General features: G+C 44.5%; 1 protein-coding gene across 4 annotated transcripts in view; it reads right to left on the bottom strand.

The window, feature by feature from the left end:
* Positions 1-4,606: 4,606 nt before the first annotated feature.
* LCLAT1 (lysocardiolipin acyltransferase 1) overlaps positions 4,607-17,374 on the bottom strand; it is a 126,886-nt gene continuing 114,118 nt past the window's right edge. For all 4 annotated transcript variants that reach the window (XM_080614531.1, XM_080614532.1, XM_080614534.1 and 1 more), the window contains one exon: positions 4,607-8,687. In XM_080614531.1, the coding sequence (XP_080470657.1) occupies positions 8,179-8,687 (509 nt within the window). In that variant the 3' untranslated portion in view covers positions 4,607-8,178. The remainder of the gene's footprint in view (positions 8,688-17,374) is intronic.

Raw genomic sequence — 17,374 nt, 5'->3', positions numbered from 1 at the left:
AGATGCCCCCAGTCTGGGAAGCAGGAGGAGCGTGACACATGCCCTGGTTGGTGTCAGACCCAACATCAGACCCCAAGGGCTTTGCTCCAAATTCTGCAGCCCACCTGTGAGGCCACAGGTCTGGGGTCTGTGGCAGCCTGCAGCAGAGGACACCAGACCCCATTGCTCCTTGTCCGCAGTGCCCTCCTCTACCTCCTGGCCTTAAGTGATGCAGAAAGCCTGCTGAGGACTTTCCTGCTGGAAGAACGCAGCAGGAAGCAGCTAATGGAACCTCTCTTGCTCATCCACGGTACTCATGTCCAATGGATAATAAAACCACAGGCTCCTTTCTCATTAATCCCTAATTAGGCTCTCTCTCACTTACATGGCACTTGCTGTCATTAGCAGTGGAAAGCTGAGAGCCTGCCTTTTCCCTTCACGTTGGGAGGAGGCAGACCCGAACACCTTGCTGTGATCTTGCAGAAAGCATCTCCTCGTGCTCGCTCTCAGGGGCTCCTGGAAAAGCCTCCTCCTTTTCCCCGGTGAAGAGGGACAGAACCTCTAGAGGAGCACAGCGTCTGCAGTAAGGAGGCTGGAGATGCCCACTGGGTGTGTGACACTTGAGCCCTGAATGACCACAAGGTCAAGTTTGCCCTCTTACAGCTGCAAGAGCCGAAGTGATAGAGTACAGAGGTCTGAGCAAGCTACCCTGCGACCCTGCTCCCGGCAGCTCATCTTGCTGTGGAAATAGAGAAGGCAGCAGAGGTCATATGCGTCCAGCTGAACTCCTGCCTCCATCACTGCTCTTCACCAGTGGCTGGGAAGGAAAGCGATGCCCCATCAGCCTTCCTGCTGCAGAAGAGGTTAGCCGAGACCCCCCAGTGGGCTTTTCAGTTGTTGTATGGGAGAGCAGTCTGGCCATGGCAGCAGAGGATGGAGAAAGTCATCTCCCTGTGGAGAGTGGGGCAGATCAGCCCACACTGAGCTCTGTGCAGCCAGATTGCTCCTAGAGCTTCAGCATCTTACTTTAAAGCCAGGCTGGGTGTGTAGGCTGAGGCTCCCCACCTCTGGGACTACACAGGCGGTGTGGGACAGGAACAGAGAGTGTTGATCAGAGATCACAGCTGAACATCAGCCCCCTCTCGCCCATGTCAGGCAAAACCTCACTGAATTACCACGATGAACTCCCATGGATGGGAATGGGCAGGGAGCTGAGTTACTGTATCTGGAAGGAAATAACCCAGTCCTCACTGCTGGGGCAATGTGACATTACCCCAGCAGCTAAGGGTCAGCTGTGTCCCGTGCTGTCCTGCCCGCAATGGTGGGACTCGCTCCCAGCCAAGGCCTCGGGGAGCAGGAATAATACCTTTCCCAAGTTGGATGTGCAGCCTCAAACCCATACGTGTTAGTGCCTCGTGCCGGACACATCTGTGGCTATCAGTAAGTGCTGCCTGTGCACCGCCCCTTGCCAGAGCCCACATTACTCACAGCATCTTCGAGGGCTGTCAGCCAGCAGGTCTGTGCACAGCTCCACCTTTCCCAGGCGCTCCTCTTCACCTTCCAGCTGGTGGATGAAGCACTGGGGTCTTGCAGGGTGATGCTCTGTGTCCCATTGTCCTTGTGCTGGCCATGAGGACCTCTCAATGTTCACGCAACAATCCAGCAAGATGAACCAACTGAGCAACTGGATCTGGCCCCTTCTCCTTGTGGGTCTCTCCAGGGGCAGGCAAATGCAAGGAGCCTGTGGTGTGAAGCACCCCTCAACTCCTGCCTCGTGGACCTGGCAGCACACCTTGATCCACGTAACACAGCAGCTCCAGGATCGTGTTCTCCTGCTTTGAGCAACTGAAGCTTAGAGGGTGTCCCCAGACCTTCTCCTCTCTTGCTCCTGGGAGGGAGGTAGGGAGGAAAAGGCAGGCATAAAGCAAGAAAGGAATCAGAGAAGTTTTGTTTTCTGCCAAAAGAGGTTGTTTTGAGCATTTCCTTTAAATGGCTGGCTCTGTTCCTCCAGGGTTTGTTTTTAGGGCCTGTTAGAAGCAGTGCAAGCTCATCTCCACACCTCCCCATAGTATGGGTGCCGGGTATGTTAGTCCAACCTAACCAGACCTGTGTGCTGGGAGGGGAACCCCTCCTGCCCTCACAGCAGAAGAAAGGTTTCCCTGCCATGACCCTGAGGCCGATCCATTGGTTCTGATGTTATGTGTCCATCACAAAGCACTGAGGAAAGCCCCAGGGAAGTGTGAACCTTCCCTTAAAGTAGCTATAAAAGGGGCATTTCTCAAGTGAAATGAGTGCAGAGAAGAGCTTCAAGGAGCTCTTTGAACAGCACTGGGAAGGGAGTGCAAAGCTGCAGGAAGAAAACCTGTGGACTCACCAGAGTGAACATCTCCACTTGAATCATTGCAGTGGATTATCTGGAAGGAAATCTAACTGCAGTGGTGAGGAGGACAGTGAGGCAACTCATTGCCAGGGAGAATCATAGAATCCCAAACTGGTTTGGGCTGGAAAGGACCTTAAAGCTCATCCAGTTCCAACCCCCTGCCATGGGCAGGGACACCTTCCACTAGACCAGATTGCTCCAAGCCCCATCCAACCTGGCCTTGAACACATAAAGAGGTTCTTTCTGGGGCAGTCCGTGAGTCCCACTGTGAACTATCCTATGGAGCATGTTCTTACCCTCTCCATTTTCTCTCAACATGTCTAAGTAAATAAAGTCTCTTCCTGTAGACCTTTTCCTTCAGCCTCCAGATCAAGATGACACACTCCCAATCAGCAGTACCCAGCACTGGCAGGAGCCAACACATTCCCCAGCACCTCTATCCCATTATCCCTAACAATCCCCTTCCCTTTGGGTTCCGTGTCAACCAGCAATCATTCCTCTCTCACTAGGCACACAGCAGCTCAAGCAGCAGGGCAAGCCTCAAAGGCAGGCAATGAAATAGTGCAAGGAGGTAGACGGCAAAACCTTGATGATGCTCACGCCAGGTTATGGCTCTGCAGAAAGCAACTGCAGCATCTTCTCATGTTCTTGCACCCTGCAGCAGCTTATCCTCCTCTGCTAGGTGTTGTCCTGTGGATGCAGAAGCAAGGCTAAGGCCTAAGCTCCCGGAGCTCTTCCCTTTGGGAAGGCTGATGGTGCTTCCCTGCTCCCTGCATGAAGGTGAAAGGGGCTCTTGCCTCCTCCCTCTGACAAGCAAGCTGGAAAGAGAAATTGAGGGAAGAGGGTGCTGACCACCAAAACCATCACACTCACACCAGCCCCTGTGCCTGCCTCTCTCATGCAGCCCAGCGTGAAGGATCTCAGAAGGAGCAAACACCCTTCTTCTTCTCCCGAGAGCAGCAATGCCTGTCTGAGAAAACACAGGCTGTCTTTTGCTCCAGCTCCTGTCAGCACCCTGCATATCCCACCACCAAAGAAAACCTGACACAAATAACGCCAGAAAATGGGATAATGAACCACATGGGGGCCAGACTGGAATAAACCAAAGACATCTCCTTAAAAATTCAGGGCCTATCTCCACTCCTGCTACAGATGCTGGGGCTTCTGAGAGGCCCAGCAAGGACAGAGGTGAGCTCTGCCTCTTGTGTGCCTCAGCACAAACCCTCTCCAGGATGAGCGTCACTCAAGCACGTTATAAGCACAGACTGTGCTCCCCGCTCCAGGGAATAGTTTCTGGTTGAGGCAGCCTGCGGTCTGATTCGAAGTCCTCAGGAATTTAAGACAACCTTTTCCCTGCTGTATTGAACCGCAAAGGAGGTGTCTGGGGCAGCTGGAGGGTGAAAGCTTTGGCCTCCATTACTATTATTTGCTATAATGGCAGGTAAGACAGAGAAATCGATTTCTTCATTGCATATTTGTGCTCTGAGGAAACAAGGAAGAAGTGATAGCCATCTTTTCAGAGAGACAAGCCACTCAATACAGAGCATGGCTCATTTGGACTTGTGGGGACTGATTTGAAGGCTCAGAGCATATGTAGACATTGCAGATTACCATCTCCAGCTGTAAAAACTGCTAGCAGGATATCCATTTCTTGTAGTCTTTCTGCCACATGCTGCCTGCTGGAGATGCAGGTGTTTTATAGGGCTGTGGCAGTCACAGCAAGGCTATTTCCTGTTAGGTAATGGGGAGCACAACACCTTGGAAACACAGTCCTCAATGGAGAGAGAAATTAAGAGCCTGTGATCTGACGTTACATTAAAGAACGTGCAACTTGCAATAGCTCATTTCTTGTGTCAGTAATTACATGGGTCTTCAGAGGATGCAGCTAAAATGCAGGACTTCCCTACACAGCACTACCTGACATACTCTTTCGAGCCATTATTAACAATAGTGGTTAAGCAGCAAAGCAGGTTCAAAGTGAGATGTACCTCTTGCACACTCAAAGGTCTCCATTATATGAAGAGGGTAGAAGAGAGAGTACAGCCAGCTGCCCCCTTCCAGCCTCCCATGGAGAGAAGGGAGTCACACTGCCCCATCAGCCATAAACCACAGGTGGAGCACACAGACACCCATCTGCCCAAGACACAGCATATGATTGAACACAAAGTTTGTTCTTTATGAGTCCATACAGAATATGTCATGCAGTACAAGGAAAATGGCAAAATTAAACATTTGATGCTTCAGGTCTTTATTGTTGCTGTAGAGTAACTGGTACATGGTTAAACCATTCTAATATAATCAGTGAACTCTGAAAACTAAGGCTTTCTGTAGGTTTGTAGTATCCTGGTGTTTCCTTTCACTGAGTGTACATATAAAATCCAGTTATAAAAACACAGATTTTTTTTAAACAACACAGATTGATGCAATGCATAAAATCAGGAACTATGTTTGTATGATCAAGACAACACCTCTCAGACCAGCTTTGGGCCTTTTAGCTTTGAAGCCAAGAGAGAAATGTCTTGGTCTGACATCCCACTATGCATATGACACACACAGATGGCAGGATTTCAACCTTCTGAGCAGAGAGAAAGAAACCCCTGATGCTGATGAGGAAACATCTGATTGAGCAAACAAGAGTAGTGTCTTTACAAAGCACATCACTGATCTCAAATGATGAAAGCAAGACATAGCAAGACCTGTAAGTCCCATAGACAGGACAGTTGCTGTTGAGCACTGCTGCTGCTGGGACTATGAGAGGAAGTGACCTAATGAGTGAGACGAGTCTTGGTGCCAATTGCATCCCATGGAAGAGGGGTGTGTGTGATTCTTGGAGTATCAGCACCTTTAACCCAACAGCACTGAGTGATTTACCTGGCATAGAATCATAGAATCATTTAGGCTGGAAAAGACCTTTAAGATCATCGAATCCAATTGTAAACCTAACACTGCCAAGTCCATCACTAAACCATGTCCCTAAGTGCCATCTTAGTATACTTCAAAGAGGGAAAAAGTGTAGGAACAAAACAGTCTATAAAAAAATGAGTACATTAAGAACCTTTTGAGTAAAGAGCTACATTTTGACCAAAGAGGGAAAAAAGCATTCATGGAAAGATCTTTCCCCAGTTCCTTAACCACTTTGTAAACAAAGAAGTTTCTATATCCACAAAGCTTTTTCAGTTTCAGTCATTCTTTTCCCATCTTGTATTTCTGATTAAGATGGAAATTGATGCACATAATCTGAAAATCTATGTCAGTCACAAAGCCAGCATCCTTGCCTGTGAGAGGAGGAGTCTTCACTTACCATGTGCTGCCCCACATCATGGAGTCAGGCACTGCAGATGTGATATTACCAGCTGACAAGAAGATCGTTCTTCTTTAATCCAAATACATGAGAGAGGAGGATGGATTACAGATTTGCAGGATGTTCACCACATTATATGTTTGGCTTCAGCTGGGAGAAAACCCCTTGTAAGAGTCAATGCTGGATTGCATCTAATCACATACAGATGAAAATCTCCCACCGCTCCATGACCAAGACTCACACTGATTTTTCTGATACATTTGGTGGTACCACGAAGTTCTCTGACTGACTGAGATAAGTGTAGCTGGTATTTATGTCACCAACATATATAACCTGTTCTCCAAAGTCATTCCTGAAGACTGTGTTAAGGCTGTTGGAGTAGGCTGGCCATGGTTACTCCTGGTATGAAAGTACAGCTGTGGCTCAGGACAGACTAGAAGAAGCCTTCTGGGTCTCCTCTGCCTTAACCATAAATGAGGTTTTTAGGTTTTCCCTTGCAACGAGTTATCTGATGTGCAAGGAACTGCATCAAAGCAGCGTTATCAGGTGAAGCAGAACCAGGCTATGAAGATTTAAGCTGCAACCATGCCTCTGATATCACAGAATTCTGCTTTAAGAAGTCCTCATAGTGCAGAAAGGGCCTCCTTCCACTCATGACAATGAAACATCAGTTGTCAGTTATCAACTATCAATATGAAAAAAAACATTAAGAAACATAACCCTAAATATAAACCTAGGTTTATTTATTGAAAAAGGGGACTAAAAAACCCAGAGTAACCCAGATGGCTTCAAGTACTTCCCCCATAATAAACAATGTTATTAGAAACGTAGATTAAAAAGTACTTGTCACCTTGTAAGGGACGGTTGAATAGAAGCTGGTGATTGGTTCAAGAAATGGTCCTTGATACAAACACATTAGACAAACATGCCTAGTGTTGTAATTTAGAAGAAAACAGATGTGTCTCCCATGCTGACCCAATGCTTGAGATATTCATCAGACTCTGTACTTTCACATTTCATGGCAATGTCACCCAACAGATGGAGCCAGGCCATCTCGGTTTAGCTCAACCAAGCCTTCATGCAATAAACAACAAATACTGAGTAAGTCAGGAACGTTTTATAGCAATACAGTTGATCAAGTGGTCTAACACTTTTGAGGTTTAACCTGAAGTGCCTCTGAAGTGCTGGCAATGTTTAGGTCTTTTATTATGTGAGCACGAATATTACGCTTATTATATATGACAAGGAACATGCTTGAAAGTGCCTTGTCTGAGTTTAAGCCTTTGGATTTTCTGAATGTCATGAAAGTAGGGGAAAGTGCTATAATGGGAGCCCCCCAAAAAAACCCCAGCAATTGCAAAGGAGGTTGGAAAAGCAATGATGGCATCAGGCAATCAAAGACAATACTGCAATGGAAGGTGCAGCTCAAGCTCCCTGTGCTGTGCTAAGTCTGAAACCCATCCCTTGTGCCTGTAAAGAGACAACCATTGCATCAGATGCATTTCAACCAGTCTGGCTGACACACATGGGACGAACAGTCTTCCTACTCATCCATATGGACACTTGAAATGCCTAAGGAAGCAATGTAAAAATCAACATAAATGCTTCAAAAAAGGTATCTTGCCTAGCCTGAAAAATAAATAAAATGTTTTCGACCAAACAATGTCTACAAGGAGAACTTTTGGAGAAATATCTGCCAGCTACTCAGAGACAGGGGCTTATTTTTGCCTCTACAAGAAAAAGAAAACAATAAACCAACAAAAAACCAGCTCCCCTATCCCACAGCTCCGTGTACTACAGTAGAACAAGTCTCCCACAGCTATCAGGGAGATGAAAACAGTACGAAACATTAAGAAATCAAAACTTAGCTGCACAGGTCTATGAAATAATCAGTTGAGACTTCAGTGGAGGCAAAGCCAGCACTGTTTTCTGTACTACAAACAAGGCTGCAAAGCTTAAAAATCCTGCTGGTGACCAAGCCAGTGTGGTTGAACAGTGGTAGGTTCAGTAGTGTTTGGAAAAGCTTATGCAAAAATATTGTTTTAAAATAAGAAGTCTGAATACTTGAAATAGAAAAAAGAAACAATCTGTCCTCCTTCCTCCTACCATCAAAACATCATTTCCAAACCCAGGGCTTACTTTACAACAGCGTGATCATACAGAAATCATATATCTGTCTCTCTTAGCTGGACAGCTTGGGTTTCTACATGAAAGTTCAGTGCATGTCACATTTATTAATGTCCTTATGATTGTTCAATAATCCAGCAATTTGTTTGCTAATTACAGCAGAATGCAGTTGCTAGCTGCTTGCAAGAGCAGTGTTGAAATTACATTCAGAGATAAAAACTACCATTTTCACGTGTAGCAGTAACTAACATTTTTCTTTCTCTTCACAGAATCAAGTGCAAATGTCTAACAATGGCAATAGGAAAAGACAATTCTCATGCAAAAATTCTTCCCTGTGCATAAAATTCACAGGACATCTCCACCCATTTTTACCTCTTTCTCTACCCCAGAACTAATTGCTTTTTACTTTCATGTCATGAATTTTCTGTTGCTTTTTAAAATATCGATGACAAGCGAGTTCAATTAGTTCCAGCCCACCAAATATCTTTTGCTGCACAACAAAAAAGATGATCATGGCTGCAAAATACCATTGTGCAAAGCTGTAGAGGTACAGCAGTGCAAGCATACCCAGCGGGAACACTGTCCAATACAGGAGCGAGATGCACTTGACCGCGAGGACCCTGAGCTCAGATTTACACGGTGGAATAATGCTTTGCCCTGTTGCACTGAAGCATTTTCCACCTTCATAGAAGTGTCGAAGTCTCTCCTCTTTCTCTTCCCAACGTTTCCGGCACCAAAGCTGCAGCTCCTCCTTAGAAATGGGGACTGTTTCTATGGGGTATCTCTGGATGTGGAAGTGAATCTCCTTTGGGAAGTTTCCATTCAAAAGGTGCTTCTCTGTTTGAGGAATGTTTTGGGGGTATGCCACAGTTATGTCATGGATGGCATCGAGATTGTCACCTACAGAAAAGTTTGGAGGGGAAAGAAAATAATCAGTACAGATCATGCAGCGGTCAGAACATTAATTCACTTCAAGGCATGACTGAAAACTGCCCAAATTGCGGCAGAAATCCCCAAGGTACATCAGCTATGCAGAGTATGTTGTATCTGCTAAAATCTCTGAAGGCTGAAAGGTCAAACGCTTCCCAGTCATTATCTGTTCCAAATCTGAGCACGAAACTTTGAGAACAAAACCGTACACAGTACAAACTATCATGAAATTACAGCAGTGAGTAAGAGCTTAGAATCCAATTTAAAGGAGAGAAGATGCATATGCATTCTTGGATAAAGAGCACAGTATGTGAGACTGATCTTCAGTTACTCATACCTGTGCTGCAAGCTGAAATTGCTTTTAACTAATGAAATATAATTTAGTGTATGCTCCTGTGAACACTGAAAAAGATTCAGTTTGATCTGGAGCAAGCAGCATACGCACTGAAGATTAAGAAAACATAGGTGAAACATATACCAGCTAAGTATCAGGAGCTGATTAAATCTAGAATATCTCATAAAGGATGAGGAATATCTCTGTGGCTCAGCCAGCTTTGCAGAGAACTCCAATTAACAGAATTGCTTAAAGTATGACCAGTCACTATTGTAAGGAGGTGAGCTGCTGCTTACTGCATCTCAGATCTGGTAAAGACAAAAGTACAGCATAAATGGTAGAGAAGCCCAGCTTTAAGTGAGTATAGTTAACATTTAAACAGCAATTCTGGATTAGAAATTCCAGGGAATACTGATAAAAAAACCCCTCTTTATTAAAAACCAAACTCTTATTACCTCACCTGATCAAGCCAACACTCTTGAAAGGATATCACTATCGCCAAAGTGGGGTTTGCTATCTTTGTACTAAGTATTTTTACACTTTGTGCATCTCTGTAGTAGGTGTTTTTACACTTTGCATTCTCTAAATACCCTCGCTATCCCCCAGCCTCTGACCAGACATTCTTTTTAGATTTCATAAAGTAAATTCTTCTAGTGTAAAACTGATCTAAAAATAGGTGCCTGGTGCACTGGATGTTGCATAACTGTGAAGTTCTGCCAGCAGTGATTTATGCTGCTGTTTTTATTTGCCTGGCTGGCTCAGGGCAAAATAGAATTGGAGACTAAAAGCTGTCTCCAGTTGCAGCGATTGAAGACTTTTGTTCTCATAGCTGATGTCACCTCTTGCAAAGATGATCAACACCTACTCTTTCGCCCTGCTCCCTCTTTTCATTTGCTCCCCTCCCTTGGCATTTTGTCTTTCCTTTACAGCTCTGAAAATGACAGGGACAGAACAGAAAGTTACTTTAAAAGGCCATGTTCAAAATGATGTATCTAAAGTTCAACTTCAAATATCACAAGAGGGGGAAAATCCCTATTCAGCCTTTAGGAGTATTTTATAACTCTGCTGTCTTACAGCAATCTCTCTTGGACAGGTTTGTGGCAGGTTGCTTGGGTTTTTAAAGAGCTATGAATGGCTCCTAAGAGGTCTGTCAGAGCAAACTCAATACTCCAGCTTTAGTCCAGCTATGGGATCACATTCTATCAAAGCAGAGAAACACTGTATTCTGCACAGGTAAAACCTGTCAGATCTTCTTCCAGAATTGAATGTGTCTTAGAAACCCAGTCCTTACAGAAGGAAACGATAGCCAGCCTGCTGCACCTTAGCACAAAGCATTTTTATTTTGAGAACAGCTTTCCTCTCTCTACACCAAATACTTCAGAAGGAATTACAGTCATCCTACAGGACAGACATCCCCTAATTCCTGGCCCAGTGTGGCGAAGGGCTGCTACATATGCTTGTAAGATACATCCGTCTCTTATAACTGTCTATAACTCCCCAGATCCTAGTGACACATAAAACCTATGCACTTTATCTCAAGAAGGAGGCCAGGAAGGTTCAGCCTTCCTGAGAGCCTTATATGAAAAAAGTCTTCTATGAGAAGGGGTTTTGGCCACGTGAGTTTCTCACCCACCACGCAGTCATTTGTGTCTTGCAATGGCAGCTAGTCTGCCATTGCAAATGCTCTTGAAGAACCAAGGCATTACTCATAAGGACCACTGGCATGCAGATCACAGGCAACAGGCCATCAGATTTGCTTAAGACACAGATTTTTGACTCTGTACAAGTGGCACTGGCAGGACTGGGCAGGACTCCCTGCACACACACACACAGCTGCTCTGATCTCTTCACCATGCAGATATATTTCTTCCCGTGAATTCCTGATCAGAAATGGGGAAGCCTCTGCTCATTACCTATGGATCTGTAGCATCCCCAGACAGATACCTTCCAGCAGGGCTTCACACCAGACTGTAGAAGGCCCACACTACACTGTGGCTTCTAAATTAGTCACCCAGAGCAAAGCTCAAAAAGCCACGTACAGGAGGGTGGACATTACCCTTTCTGCATTACAAATGCAGAAACCAAGGCAAAGGATGATTACATGAACTGGTGTGTCCAAACTTGAACCAGTATCTCCTAATCCCCAGCTGCAAGGTTCACCTATTAAAGTGTATTCTACATAAGAAGAAATGAAACTTCAAAGGTAGATTTAGCATATCTGAAAGCACAGAAACATCAGAAAGAGAGAAGAACAGAATACCAGGTTTCATACGCACGAAAATTAGAGCCTTTCTCAACAGGCCCCTTGTTTGGGTCATACATATTTAAAAACTCCACACAAATGGCAGCCAGAAGCTGTAATTCCCTGGCAAGGCAAGCATGTGGAGAGGACCAGCTTCAATCAGTTTTCTACAGCTGCTGAAAGAAGCATATCCTGCTAGTGTTAGGTGCAGTAAAGCTGCGGGATCCACACTGCACACTTGAACAAAAAGGTTCTGCATGATCTTAGAACTAAATGATCTTTAAGGTCCCTTCCAACCCAAACCATTCTATGATTCTATGGGTCTCTGCTGATTTATCAATGGCATCTTTCAATATGGCCAGGGTCAGCGCACCACTGACAAACGTGCTACAAGGAAATCTGCAAAAAAGAAGAAAAGTTACCGTAGCAGATGAAGGTAGACCATTTGTGAGCAGGGACAAAATTCCCTTAGGCTAGATCTAATCAGGCAGTTTTGAACCTGCATCCTTGCCTAGAGCATCTTTACCGTCTCCATTTCCCTCTAAACTTAAACTTCTTGCCTTTGCAGTCTGAAGATACCTAAGAGCTGATCAATAGCAATGTGGCAGTCAACCAGCAAAGGAAAGTGAAGATGCAGAGCTGACACTGATTTCCCACCTGAATTTAAGGATCTACTTTAAAAAATCTGTTTCTGCACATTGTAAGAAGAAATTGCCCTAAAGGAAGCCACATCACTCTGCTCCAGTGGGTCAGAAATGAAGTAAGCAAGTGTATTTGTTCATAGGTCAGAGAAGCTGTTGGTAGACAAAGCAGTTATTGCAATGTTTTTAGTGAAATCTAAGGGATCTTCTTTATCCACATCCCATTGGGGAAGGGATGAAGGACAGAGGAAATCGAGTAATGTTCACAGTTTTGCATCTGAAATCTAGTTAAGCTATGAAACTGCCATTAAAGCTAAGATGTCAGGGAGGTAGCCCAGCTCTTCAGGACAGAGACACACCAGTTTCAGTAGCTTCACAGTCTCAAGACCTTCTTCCTGCAGTAGGACGACCATATATCCTTCATACCGATAAACACTATTCTGTCTTACGCTTTATAAAAGCACCTCAGGAAAGGAAACCTTGCTACAGTTCTTGGGAGTGAATATAAAGTTTATGTGCAACTGTTGTTAAGCAGCTATAAACTTCAAAACATGCAGATGATGATTAATCCAAGAGGCGGTCTCCATTTTGGGATGATAAAATGACTCAAAAGCACTGTTCCTTTTCTTTTTAAACACTTTTTCCTTTTCTTTCTGTGCTCCAATCAAAGTTATTTCTATTTCGAGTTCTTCAAGCAATTCCAATGCACAGCTGGTTGCTTTGGGCATTGCACTCAGAGGTGGCAGAGGAAGAACGTACCAGGCTCATGACCAAATCAACAGCATCACAGAAAGATGCTTTCTTTTAAAAAACATTTACATGGAAAAATGAGGACATTTTCTTTCACTACACTAGCTGTTGCATCAGGATTCTTTTTTTATTCTATGTTAGAAGCTGCAGCATCTGGTAGCCCTCACACACACAACCACAGAGTTCCCTTACTCCAGAAAATAGTTAGAAATAGGGTTTAATGAGAAGATGAGGCAGGCTGGGTTGATCAGGTGCAAGGCATATCCAGGCAAGTCTACTGACCACCCCCAGTTACATGGGACCAACCCCTCTTACTCCTTATTTCTCTATTTTCCCGAACTTGCTCCTCCCAAACCACACTGAACCATTCATTTTTCCCACTTTTGGTTCCTTCCCTAAATATCCCATAAATAAATCTTGTACAAGCCATAAACACTCCTCCTGGGCATCATCTAAAGAGTCCCACAAGCAGCAAGGCCCCTCAGTCTGTAAGGTGATGGACAGGAGCCTCTCCCATTGACTCACGGGCTGCAGCTCCCCTGGGACAGCCCTTATTGAGTTGGGATAGAGGTTCTGTTTGTCCATCTGGGTTTTGGGGTTTGCCCTGCCTGCCCTTGTACCCTCGTGCTCCTTTGCATGTGTGCTGACAAACATGTTATCTCTCAACCTATTATAAAAACTTTACAACCATCAGCCTCTTAATAGGTTCAAAATAAAGATGTCGCGGCTGAACTGAAAATTACTTTTAATTGTGTGTGTTCAATAGTACCATGTCAGCACAGTATTTTAGGGGAGAAAAACCCCAGCATGAATGTAAAAGGCAGGATTAAACTATTTTCAGCTTCTTCTAAACACATTTACCAAGAGAATATTGCAAGGGAGCTGCAGTTGGTGAAAACTGCTAGAAGCGATGCTCAGCCCCACAACATAATCAGGAGGTTGGGGATGGACCTATTACCCTCTGCTATGAGCATGGCTCAGGAGCTCAAGCAGTGCTCATTCCTCAGTTCTGGTTCATGTCAATGACAAGGACACTTTCTTGCTCAAACCCTGGACTGCACAATGCTAAGCAAGCTCACGGAGAAACAAAGGGATCTATATAAGCAGTGACTATGGTCCAAAATGATGATTCAGAACAGAAGCTTTTAAAGCCAAAATGGCCATCAGTGAGCCAAAAATGAGGATGGGCCCTAGGCAAATCCATGCAATGAACTGCTCAGACTCTCAGCAGTCTGGAAGGTGAACAGACAGCCAAGTCTCCTTGGCATTAACAGTGCCATTATGCATTTCCATCCCTAGCAAGAATCTCAGCAGTTGTAATTTGTCCTACTTTAGCTATCACTGAAATTACTTTAAATCTTACAAGGATTATAGTCTCTTCCCCCGCATTGATCCAGCAGAGAAGACGCTATTCTTAACCACAGTACATCCCAGAACAGCACGTGATGAGCTGTTGAGCCAGAACGGGAAGAGGTAGACTGAGATGTTCTCACAACAAAATATTCATGACCACCTTTAAATAAGCTATTCTGTGAAATATGTGAGGCCCATTCATTTCATTCCACACCATAATATAACTGGTTCCTTCATCACACAGCTCTGCATTTCCAGGCTATTGTTTAATACGCTGGCTGCAACTCCCTGACCCATCCCTTAATATCCTCAACTTTATATACACGTCCTTGGGAACTCTACAGGAGGATGCCTGGCATTTCTGTAAATAAACTGATCAGCAACATAATCAAGGCAGAGATGGAAACAAGTAGAAGAAACTAGCTATGTTCCACTAAATCTGAGTATTGTACATTACCTTTGAAACAAAGATACATCTTTGGACATTAAAACAAAAGCCATCTAAAACTGCTTACTGGGAAATATTACTGTCTTAGCTCCTGAGATTTGAGTCATTTTTCTTTGAGGATACTGTAACAGGAGGGAGTAGCTTCAAGGATTTACAGCTCCTCCTGGGAAGTATCATCCTTGTGAAGATGTAGAACTTCAGGCAGCCCTCTTTAAAGCAGCAGTGTCAGCCAGGGTTAATCTAAATCACTTTCAACTCAGTAGTTATTGGAAATCTTTTTTGGGTAAGTGTAGCAATCAAGCAAACAAAAAAAGACAGAATGATAATGCTGGCCTTGATTAACAGAGAAGAGCGATCCTGCATACAATTCTTTCTCTAGCTCTCTGACTTTCACCAGTATTGTGACACAAGGAGAGAGGAAGACCTTCCACCTGCCAACACAAAGGTGTTAAGGAAGCTGCACCTCTTGTCCTTGAGGGTGGGAGCCTGGGGAAGGGGCAGCCCTGGCTGCTTCCTGCTCCCCAGCAGGAAGGAAATGTGCTCTGGGCACCCCATAGAGGAGTTAGAGGACTACTGGGATCTACAAGGTACCTCCAGCCTGGCTGGTGCAAAGATCAAGAGATATAAGGACGCCCTCATAGCTATCAGCAATCATCACATGCACTTAACTCATTTGATAAAATACATTGAAATCACATAGTTCTACTACCTAATGCCCCGTCTCATTAATGTGTAAAACAATACCACTAACTAAAGTTGTTAGGGAGGGGACCTGCTTGACTTTGAAATCTCTGCAAACACCTCCTTTAATTATTTAAAGACTAGACAGGAACGTTATCATCATCTAATCTGATCTCCTAAATAACACAGGCCACAGGCGCTTATGTAGAATGCCTTCAAGCTTTTAACATGAGATTGACAATTCCTTTAATTAATGGGAGGGCGGTATGTGTATGACTACATCATATTTATACTTTTACTTCCTGACCATATAACTTGGCTAAATTAAAGAGCTGTCCATGCTCATGTGGGTAAGTGTCCGTTTGGTCTGCTAGCCTCAGAAGTTGCTCCTGAACAAAGTAAACCTACCAAGCTCCTGAAATGTCAAAATGAAGCTTGTTTTTAAAAGCTCAAATCCCTTTTGAGCTCTCTGAATCTCTTCTAATATTTCACCATACTTTTCAAAGTGTGGGTGCTGGAACTAGGTAGAGTTTTCCAAAATGGCCTCATTAAGTCTGTACGCAGACATCTAGTGCTAACATGCCCACTCGGTTTCCATTTTTATGCCTCCAAAGACTACATCCTTTCTTGCAGCTACAGCCTCTTTGTGAGAGCCGATATTCAGCCTGTTTATTAAGCATTACAAAGCCCTTTGCCATATCCTAGAAGGCAACAGAGCCAGCAAGCTACAGCGAGTGTCCCAGGATGGCACTTGGGTAAGATTCAAAGTGATGCGCAACAGGGTTGAGATGCAAACCCCACCATTCTCCAATGCAAAAGTCAATGCTGAGCCACCACAGCTAAACTGGGCAGCCACCTCACACCAGACCTGCTGAAATGGTAAAGGGAAGTTGGCAAGTACCACTCCCTGGTTTCCAGGAAATGCCTTCCAGGCAAGGAGAATACGGCCTGGCAAACCATCTATGAGAGGTTTCTGAGCCCCAGTTGAATCATGGCAAACAAACAAGCTATGGGACAGTTTTTCCACTCTCCCTTGTGACAGAGCCTGAGATCCTCCCACCCCAGGCTGGTGTCTGCTAGTCAGGTTCTCATTTGTTGCTTTAACATGTCTCTCCGCTCTCTGTAAGTAAAAAAAATGAGGACTGCAGCTAAGCAAACAATAATGTACACAAATTTCTACCTTCTTTTAATCAGCATCACTACACCGAACTTGTCATGCCAATAAAATCTAGTCAACTTAAATGCCTCTTGTGTGATTCTTTGCAGGACTATAAACCAGTGATACTATGATGGCAGAAGTAGATCTGTCCTCTTCTATTTGAATACAAGGGATCCCCTTTTCTTCAGCAGAGAAACCTGCTAGCTCCCTTCCTCCTCTCCAAACCAAATCTGAGCTAATACCAGAAGGGAGACACAGTGTAGTTCCGTTATGGTAACAGAAGTGCTGTGGGAAAACTGGGAAAGCTAAGAGCAGATCAAGATGTGTATTATAAGTTAAGATATATCCAGTGCTAAACCGATTCTTAGTTCATGGATTAAACTGTACAAAAATACTTAAGCACACATTGAGCCAAAGCAAAATACAATAGATTTAGCTCATAATTACTGCAGGCATGGTTTGCACAGCTATGCTTTATGGGATAAATACAAGTATGGGCTGTGGGGATGGATTTCATGCATTTCAGAACAGTTTACAACCTCCATTAAGGTTTTACTCTATCTGTCTTGCCACAGCCCTGAGCACGGGCCCTCCAACCCAGATGCTACCAAAGCCACAGGCAGCTCATCTGAAGCACTGCACATGGCTCCTGCATACTGCTGTCAACACAAACCAACTAATGACTGCAGGAAATGAGTTTGCTCATTTAAGACACATCTCTGAGCAGGTGAGGGAAGGGTGTGCAGGAGAGAGGGGAGACGCAGCCATCGCAACAGGATACAGGTCAACCCAGTGCCTCCATCCGCAAGACTGCCTGGGGGCTGCTGCCCTTTGGTCTTCCCTCCCTGGCTCTGAAGGGTTATTTTACAGATTGCAAAGCAAAAGCTGGTCGAGCTATAAATAAAATACAAAAATATGTGGAGAGGAGGGAGCTCAGGGATAAAAGGGTTGGAATAACAAGTTATTTTCAGTCACTAGGGATGACCAGGCATAACTGACTCACCATTCTTCACCCTATCATTCCCAAACTATATTTATCAAACCCAGAT

The sequence above is a fragment of the Psittacula echo genome, assembly GCF_963264785.1.
Source record: "Psittacula echo genome assembly, chromosome: 4".
Lineage (NCBI taxonomy): Eukaryota > Metazoa > Chordata > Aves > Psittaciformes > Psittacidae > Psittacula > Psittacula echo.
This window is presented reverse-complemented; position numbering and strand designations above follow the sequence as displayed.